At 41.1% G+C, this 9,868-nt stretch overlaps 1 protein-coding gene across 1 annotated transcript; it reads right to left on the bottom strand.

Annotated features, from left to right (window-relative positions):
- Nucleotides 1–4,187: 4,187 nt before the first annotated feature.
- LOC310771943 (ependymin-like) lies at nucleotides 4,188–9,707 on the bottom strand. The gene is made up of 6 exons (XM_083664437.1): nucleotides 9,588–9,707; nucleotides 9,386–9,420; nucleotides 8,777–8,911; nucleotides 6,439–6,625; nucleotides 5,566–5,653; nucleotides 4,188–5,037 (listed from the first exon to the last, which is right to left on the bottom strand). Exons 1-6 carry the CDS (start codon nucleotides 9,652–9,654, stop codon nucleotides 4,914–4,916), a joined length of 636 nt encoding a protein of 211 aa, XP_083520563.1. The 5' UTR covers nucleotides 9,655–9,707; the 3' UTR covers nucleotides 4,188–4,913.
- Between the last annotated feature and the right edge of the window lie 161 nt (nucleotides 9,708–9,868).

The following is a 9,868-nucleotide window of genomic DNA, read 5'->3' as shown; positions in this document are numbered from 1 at the left end:
TTTTAGGTGACTTAAGTGACTGAAACTGCTCCCACATTGGTCACAGTGGTAGGTCGTATCTCCAGTGTGAATGCGTTTGGGTCTCTTGGTGTCTCTCTGTTTCCATAAAAGAAGACATAAAGAAAGAATTAGGACAGAGGGACATGTGTGTGTGTGTGTTGCAACATCAGTGATACAACAGTGACATGTTTCTCACCTCTTCTGAAGCATCCATTTCGACAATGTTCCTCCTATCCTACGCCAGAAGTCTGTCCTCCCAGGCTCCCACCAAGCAGCTCTGTAGATACAGCAGGGTTAAATCATTCATATACAATTGTATTTCAAATTCAAACTCTTCAGTAAATTGTTCAAAATCGAATGGTATGTTGCTTAAAATTGATTGAGATAATCATACATAGGTTTGAAGGTATAATACAAAGATTAACAATCTAAAGGTTGAAGACTTGTGAGTTCTTGAATAGCAGAGGATTCAATGAATGCATTAAGACAAATTCCTTGTAGCCTGTGTAATCTTGCATAATGTGGCAATAAAAGCGATTCTGATCAAAAAAAGTTGTGGTGGAAGTCAAATGTTATAGGCTATGGGCTCTCCTGATTCTGATTATCGCTGAATCGTTTGGTTTGACCAAGTACAACTATTTCATAAGCCTTTTACAATATGAATGGAGGATGGAAATCTCTTGGTGCGCATGCTGAAGCAGGAAGTGTGTGTGTGAGAGTCAGTCGAGAGAGAGAACAAAGGCCGAGGGTCATGTCAAACCAATGCTTGGACGGCCTTGGTTTTCTTGAGTTGTTGGACATGATAGAATTTGGGATCATCTCAAATCTAATAAGGAGATGATCGAGAGACAGAGTTGTGCACACATTAGCAGATCCGTCTATTCTCTATCTATTCCCTTATCAACTCGTATAATAGGCTACTCGATAAGATCACCACTATCGTCCTCGATGCTTGTAGAATATATATTCCATAATAATATATGATAAGTATGCACTACACGTCTTATCTAACAATAAGGCTAATTTAATTCTGCCATGACATTACATTACATTACGTCATTTGGCAGACGCTTTTATCCAAAGCGACTTACAATAACACATTTTTTGTCAGCAATAGAGCAATCAACTATGGAGCACAGTCTATGACAACTACAACTTCTGAAGGAACAGTGGTACAAGTTTAGGTTAGTGGTACAAGGTTAGTTTTTTTTTTTTTTTTTTTTTTTTTTTTTTAAGAAAGACACAAATAACACAAATAACACAGCCTAAGCACTTACCCACTGGAGCCAAAGTTAAATCACAGAGAGGGGTATCCACAGAAGAGCAGTTCTATGTCAGACAACTAAATGAGCAACTGGATGAATGATGATTCCGCCTTACTTGGAGTCTTTACGTTTCCAAAGTTGTCCTTGCTTGTGCTCAGTAGTTGTTGTCGACTGGATCGGAGCACAAAGAAACCTCAGAGGCCTAGTCCTCCTGGTCTATTGTCCTCCTGGAATTTCTGCAGAAAACCTCTCTTGGGTGATCACAGCTGGGCCGCGGTCTAAAGGGAGGCAGAACGACTGAACAGCTTTTTATATAGCGCAGGTGACGTCACACCTTTGAACTCACCTAACGCCCGCCCATTGTAGTACAGACGGTTAAATAATGTGGGGGTTGTGGCGGCTTTGTTTGAATGAGGTGAAGGCAGGACTTTGTAGCTAATCCTTTGTCCTTCACAGTGCATTGCTGAGCCTGTGACCAAGCAGCTTGTGTCAATCTATAGCCTGTAGTTTTATAGCTAATGATGATTTGAGATAGCCTACTTCTTTTCCCCTTGACCCCCCCAAATACATATTTAGCACATTTTAACCCTATTATATTATATTATATTATATTATATTATATTATATTATATTATATTATATTATATTATATTATATTATATTAATTATATTATATTATATTATATTATATTATATTATATTATATTATATTATATTTTATTATCGGTATGTAACATTATTTAATGTTATAATGTTAAATAGCCTACTGTAGATATACATGAGTGGGATTTAGTTTATGCATAAAAAATAAATTTTGGATTTATTTGGCGAGCTAGCCTATTGATGGCCCGAGATCCTGATTTATTGGGCACCCCTGCTGTAGAGGAACTAGTGATATCTATACTGTTTATTAATAGGTTGCATTGGTTTAAGTTAAGTTATGTGATGTTAAGTTAGTTTAGCTTTAGTTTCCGTTTGATCTTTTTGAACGATCACCTTGGTGCATGCACAAAAAAGCTATAAAGTTACAGGATGAAAAAGCTATAAAAAGATTAAGCCACAAATATTTCATAAGCTTGCGATGAAATTTATTGTATTTTGGACATGTGTTGTGTAAATACAGTCAAAGTTTGTCACAGATGCATATAGGGTGACACATCTTTACAGCAGGGCTAAAACCTAATGTCTTTGACAAACAACAACAACAACAATGGTTTCTCAATAGCTGCCTTTTTTGCACTCCTCAAAGCAAAATCAGGCAAAAAAAAAGATTTTTCGTTTTGCCTGGCCCCCCATTAACTCCACCCATGGATCTGACTCACATCATGATAAGAGAACTGGCCCAGCACTGCAACATCAAACAACAAGCTACCATGATGAAGCGAACATCCAGAGTAAAGATTGAAAAGCTCTGAGAAAACCTTTGAAAGTTGAAGGAAGTTTTGAAAGGCCATATAAGAAATCAGGTGAAAACGGGAACTGTCCTATATAAGCTAGTATAATGTTTCATGGAGACGCCTGTTGACTCTAGGTAATTGAAAGGGACATTTACTCTATAGATTTTAGAGCCTCAAGACATAGCTACTGACCCTAAATCCATATTAACCTAAAATACACTACCTTTTCATTTAAAGAAGTCAATATCGATATATAAATGTGCAGAATCTTTCAATTCACCAGGTTGATAAAAGTTGATCCAAATCCAAATGCAAGTGTGGACCTGAGGCTGGTACAGAAACATGACATCATGTGCCCAAGCCCAATTGGCTACACTGGTTCATCCTCACAAATTGACTGAGCTCCATTTTATCATAATGATTCTGATTCGGCTTCTGAAATGTGAATCTGGAAAGAGGTCCACACTCCTGAAGTGTGACTCTAGTTTATTTTCGAATTTACCTCAATCCCTGGTCATGACAATTCAAAACCCGGGAGAGATGCATTGCAATCAGCTCAGGCAGGAAATGGGCGGGGTGGACAACACGACATGTTGGGTTCACCATTGTACTAGAACTGGCCCAGCACTGCAACATCAAACAACAAGCTACCATGATGAAGCGAACATCCAGAGTAAAGATTGAAAAGCTCTGAGAAAACTTTTGAAAGTTGAAGGAAGTTTTGAAAGGCAGCAGACAGACAGAGGAAAGACTACAGAAACAACTCAAAGCTAACGCGACAGAGTCGTCTGAGCGTGCGGGCTGGCCCGGGTCGAGTCCCGCTCTAACACCATTACCAGCAGCTAGGGGCCAGGTCAGCCAGCCCTGACCTCCACAGCTCAACTTTGACTGACATTGGAAGTTGTTTAGGCATTTGCGTCAGTCGGTTGTGTCACGAATCGATGCGGCCGCCAACCTCAAAACACAAATCTCTGTATGGGACCGGTCTATACTAGCAGCCAGTATGGACTGACTCCAGTTCTGACAGCAGCCTGTCTGTTGCTCTAGATCTCTTTGCAGTCTGTCCATGCTGTTTATTTCCATGGATCTGCCTGTAGAGGGTGCTGCTGTGTTTCTCTGCCAGCCGATGTGTTTCCAGCAGTTTGCAGTCAATTTGAAAGACACGGCAGCAACATTTCTCCTCCCTCACCCTCATAATGATGATATCAGTGTATCAACCGCTGATAACACAACAGCCTTTACTCAGAAACACAGTGTGATTATTATTACAGCTGTTATGACAGAAGACGGACATCAATGAGAGTGAGACAGATGCTAGAAAAATGTAAAAAAAAACGTCTATTGGTGAGAGACATAGACAGAGAGAGAGAGAGAGAAAGAAAGTTGCAGTGTTTACACAGTTCCCACTCACCTATATATTTCGTTCAACAACAAAAGTACACATTTTCACCTTTGTACTTAAGTTAATTTGATCTACCCGTGTATATTATGTTACACAGCTGTTTACACACTTTCCTTATACAAATCCAATCTAATTCAAATTTATTTATAAAGCACATTTAAAAGCAACACAGTTGACCAAAGTGATGTACAATCAAAATAGCAAAAAGAAAACTATAAAACACAATACAACTAGAGGTGCACTCAGAGAGCACAGACTTCTACCAAGGCCAATACTCCAGTCTGATATTATGCAAATTTTGTGTGGGAATCGGATCAGAAAACGAACCCTGAAAAGCTGCATTTGAGACTATCAGACAACTCATGCACATCTAATCAAAGAGGGGCTCAAACAATATGTTTCTTCTTTTGAAGCCACAGATATTTCCTAGTAGTTTAGTATCGGCTTGCTATGAAATCTATTGTATTTTGGACACATGTGAATCCAGTCAAAGTTGGTCAGAGATGAATACAGTACAGAATGATACATCTTTACAGCAGCTCTAAATCTAATGTATTTGACAAAAAGCTGCCTTTTTTGCAGTCCTCAAAGCAAAATCAATGTAACACCAAGATGATTATTGGGAAATGTCAAAAATAGTTGCGACAGTTGAGATGGTGGTTAGGAGGCCCTCAGTGCTTGTTCAGGAACAAGCTGAGGAAGCTAGCTGGTTCCTCTGCTTCAGTGCTGGAACAAGCTGAGGAAGCTAGCTGGTTCCTCTGCTTCAGTGCTGGAACAAGCTGAGGAAGCTAGCTGGTTCCTCTGCTTCAGTGCTGGAACAAGCTGAGGAAGCTAGCTGGTTCCTCTGCTTCAGTGCTGGAACAAGCTGAGGAAGCTAGCTGGTTCCTCTCCTTTAGTCATTATTTCTGTCTGACAGAAGTCTGGAGGGATGAGCTGCTGGGGGTCCGAAATCCCGATGACATTGTTGAACATGCTAGTGAACAGGAGGACAAAGGGTGCATTTATTACAAAAGGAATTAAGGGGACTATATATATATATATATATATATATATATATATATATATATATATATATATATATATATATATATATATATATATATAGTGATATTGGCCTGACAGCATTCATATTTAATTAGGTCATTATGGAAAATGTCATTAGTCATTAGTCATAGCACTACCCACAGCAGCCAGCAGGTCTCACACACACACACACACACACACACACACACACACACACACACACACACACACACACACACACACACACACACACACACACACACACACACACACACACACACACACACACACACACACACACACACACACACACACACACACACACACACACACACACACACACACACACACCTTTTGAACTAATTATGAAAATGTGCAGAAAGCAACTACTGTAGAGTGATATGTATATGATATGATGTGTCTCTGCACCAATGCCAAGTCCTTTATACACTGTTGATCTGAATGTAGACCTACACACCTTGCCTGCACCCATCCGAAATGGTCAGTCTGGTACATAGTGCTGACAGGAATGCATCCGAATTCAGTGACGGTCATCATGTACTTTCCTGGAGGGACAGAGATGGGAGACAAACAGCTAGATAGATAGAAAACAGAAAGACCACATCACCCTTCTCCTCTCTCTCCACTTCTAGAATCAACTTTTGTCCACTTACTGTACATCCACCTGCCTAATTGAGATCCCACAGATTCACCCTATTGGCCCAAATAAAATGCTAGTGTCACGTACGGACGCGTCTTCGCCAAAGTGAAGAAAACTGAACTACACGGAAGAGTGAAATACAATCTGTCTCCTAATAAGCAGCAGTGAGCTAACCCTGCGAGGCAGCTGGATTTGCACGAGAACAAGATCACGATCACACAACAAATCCAACTTGCCACGCTCCAATCTATTGGTTTGGACCAATCAGCCTCCAAGGAAGTAAGAGGCGGTCCTAAGTCGCTCAAGTTAGCTCGTGAAGTGATATATGGTGATAGACAGATGTTTCATCCAATCACCTGCCAAGTACTTTTTGAAAGTGCTTGCCCTTTTTAATCGGTCTCAAAGATCGAGTTCCCAGATGGATCTGTGAAACAAACCATGTGGCAGCGTCAGGTTAGCAGTGAGCAGCGCTCCGTACAGAGAAAGCTGGACTCACACACTTGACGTTACATGACTTCTGACTGGTCAAATTCAAATTTTGTAGTTAGCCTATATCTCTTGCTGCCTTGAAATTGCCAAGTGTAGCTTTTAGCCCTTATATAGGCCTAGCTGACTCATTTGAGTTAGTAAGTGGCAGAAGTGTTATGAAGAAGGCCAAAATGAAAAACTGCAGCCATTCCCTGCTCTCACCTGTGTTATTGGGCAGTTCTCCCGTCCAGGTGTTGACCAGGAGCCCCTGCCCAGGTCCAGAGGAGCTGCCCAGGACTACCTGGCCCAGCAGAGAGGCGTTCTTTGGGACCCCCATGGGCTGGAAGTCTGTGATCAGAGGGCTTTTTTTGCATTTGCGGTTTACATCATCAATCTCGTACACGACAGCCTGGTGGATGACATTCATGGGAAAAATGTTTAGCGCTCATTCTGCTGTCTGACTCAGATTTGTTCCAACATTGAAAAACTCAACGATCAGGAGTAGGGGTGAAGTAATAACTGCTAGTTACTGTGATTGACTTTCCCATAAGCATTTTTAAGCATTTTTAAATGCCTGTACTTTCACTTCTGCTTTTTAACCCTGTATGTTGTAAGAGTTGTGTGAGTTGTGACTATATGACTCCTGTCAGTGACAATAAAGCACAGTGTTTCTGGACTTTACTTCCCATAAGAGTTACTAGCTTGAGATTTGTGATTATCAAGGACTCACTCTAACTATAACCAAATAATAATATCTCATAAAATAATTTGGGGATACTTGAGACTATAAGATCTGTGCCCCGACCCGTCACCTGTGATTAAACAAAGTCTTGACACAGTCAATTACAAAGGTTTATTAGCCGCTGAGAGGCTAAGTATGGAAGGCTGACGTTGTGTCCTGCTCCAATCAAACACCTCGACTCCGCGGCTGAGTTTTAAATGTTCATTTTATACACTCTCCCCTCTGCCTAACCAGGCTGACTGACTTTTCCGCATTCCACTACCAACACACACACACACACACACACACACACACACACACACACACACACACACACACACACACACACACACACACACACACACACACACACACACACACACACACAGAGACACACACACACACACACACACACACACACACACACACACACACACACACACACACGCACACGCACACACACACACACACACACACACACACAACTCTCTGATGAAGCAGTGATGAGCACAACACAAATACATTACATACTGTAGGAACCTACAATATATTTGTTCTCACCCGCTGCCTGCCCACCCTGCTAGAAAACAAACAAACAAACAAACAAACAGCATAGACCAGCATGAATTCCTTGCTGATATGCTTTTTATGTTTTTGTTTTTGCAGGGCACATGTGTGCAACTCATTTACACCTAGTTTTTAAATGTGACCTGTATCTGGATAAGTTATCTGGTCGCATTTAAAAACCAGGTGTAAATGGGCAGGCCCGTAGTTTGGTAGTTTGGTAGTTTTTTTTTTTTTTTTAAATAGCCCCGGCCCCCAGATCTATTCATCTGTCATTGATGTTTTAATTTGACAGTTGATCAGAAATGCAACAATTTGCTTCCTCTCTGTGTGCTATAGAAGGAAGAGAGATAACTCACAACATTCAGATTTTGCATTGAGGCTAGATTAGGGCTAGACTTTGGGGACAGTTCTATTGAAGTGAATCGGTAAGTAACTCCCCTGTGATGTTTGTGTAGATGGGCAATTGTATTTAATTGAGCAGTATTCTGCCATGTGACCTGTATGCAGAATATAAATTATATTATATGGGGAGACATTTATTTTTTGTATCATTTTAAAGCAACAGCACAGTAAGGAGGATATTAATCTAACATGATGTCTGTAGTTCTTTATAGATCTAGCCTCTTAATTTTGCTCTCAAAGTGCACCAGATTGAACCATTTTACTTTAAGATGGACAAAAACAATTATCCGGGGGGATAACAGCCCCCCCTGGCCCCCCACGCCGTGCTAAAATGACCTCGGTATTTCTCAAACCCTGCTACGGGCCTGTAAATGGGGTATAAAAGATCTCAACACAAAAGTGAGCCAGACTACCTCCAGATGTGGTCAGGAAGATCTGATCACATCCGGATCACGGTGCATTTACACCTTGCATTAGCATGCATTTTTCTTTATCCAGATAACATCCAGATAGCTTATCCAGTTACAGGTCACAATTAAAAAACAGGTGTAAATGGGGAATTAGTTTTACCCGTGCCCGTACCCATTAATTTATATAAATATATTTTTTTAATAAGTTTACACAACATTCTTGCGTGGGACTCTGATTCAGGTCAGTCCGTCAGAAACGCGTAAGTTGATGTGCTTCGTCAGATGGCCTCTAACTGTGCGTTCATCTGGATCCGGGCTTGTTTTTAGGGAACTAGTAATTTTCAGATTTTCTACTTGAATATGAATATTTCAGTGAAATGTCCACCTCTGATCAGGCACACCACACTCTGAAATGAATGATTTGGGCTCTAATGTGCATTTCATGGCTTTGGTCAGTCACCTCTCTGTAGAGCAGAAGAGCATCATAGGTGAAGGACGTGTTCTGGTACGTTCCCAGCTCATGCAGGCGGATCCTCTCTCCCATCCCATCATACATATACTTGGCATAGGCCCACAGCTTCTCATTCTGCGTGGACTGGGAGAGAAACGTTTGGTTTGAGTACAGTTAGTAGGCCCTTTTTCACAGCAGCCATTTTGTGCCTAAAAGGCAGGAAGTAACACAGGTGTACCAAAACATTAATTAGGGTTTCCAACTTCCAGTCCATTTAGGTGTTCCAGCGCTGGGGCCCTAATTAGTGAGTTGGTTGCACTTGTGTTTACCCTGCCTTTTTAGACACAAAATGGCAGCTGTGGAAAAAGGCCCGTTGTGGGGACTTTTCTTATTTGAAATGGTATTTGTTCTTTACAAAAGCCCCCCCCTCACTGCTTAACACTGCTGTAATAGGCTACTGTGGTAATCTGGTTAATGAAATGCGAAAAAACTGTAACTCTGTCACTGTATCTGTATCTACTACTACACTAGTCATTGTTTAGGCTGATTAATTGTGCTCATAACATCATAATTACTTTGACAAAGAAAAAAAATAAGAAAGAAGAAAAAAACACTCACCACAGTGAGGGCTCCGGTCAGCAGAGGAGGACTTCCTGTATGGAGAAGGAATCGTTTTAATTGTAAACTGGTCAGTAAATGCAACAGTAAAGCGGCAGTGAATAAGACCCATAGACATAAACAATGGGAAATAATATCACGGCTATCATCACCTATTGTTGAATACTAAACACATCCATCCTCTCTCTGTTATGATACTTACTGCATTGATGGGGCTTCTGGGCCAGGCAGCCGAGTGCCAGTGAGCACATTAACAGTAAAGCTCTCATGCTGCACGCGTCCACGCTCCTGCTGTTCACAAACTGCAGCACAGATCTGCCAGGTCACTTCCTTATAAACACTGACACAGGCTCCGGGGCAACGTCAGCTTCCGTGTTTTCCTTCCAACACCAGCCTTTTGAAATCCGACTCCTCATAGGCTTACAGTACCTGTTGTTATCTGGCTCGCATCACAAGAGGCCATAATCAATCAGCTGAAATTGA

This window comes from Poromitra crassiceps (assembly GCF_964638095.1).
Source record: "Poromitra crassiceps genome assembly, contig: HAP1_SCAFFOLD_1551, whole genome shotgun sequence".
Taxonomy (NCBI): domain Eukaryota; kingdom Metazoa; phylum Chordata; class Actinopteri; order Beryciformes; family Melamphaidae; genus Poromitra; species Poromitra crassiceps.
This window is presented reverse-complemented; position numbering and strand designations above follow the sequence as displayed.

What these genes read in the sequence shown, in the direction of transcription:
- LOC310771943 (XM_083664437.1), bottom strand. Translation starts at nt 9,654, where the DNA reads ATGAGAGCTTTACTGTTAATGTGCTCACTGGCACTCGGCTGCCTGGCC. An exon ending in TGACCGGAGCCCTCACTGTG is followed by an intron (nt 8,912 to 9,385) that starts GTGAGTGTTTTT and finishes TTTCTCTCCCAG; the next exon opens with TCCACGCAGAATGAGAAGCT. An exon ending in CTCTTCTGCTCTACAGAGAG is followed by an intron (nt 6,626 to 8,776) that starts GTGACTGACCAA and finishes GTCATCCACCAG; the next exon opens with GCTGTCGTGTACGAGATTGA.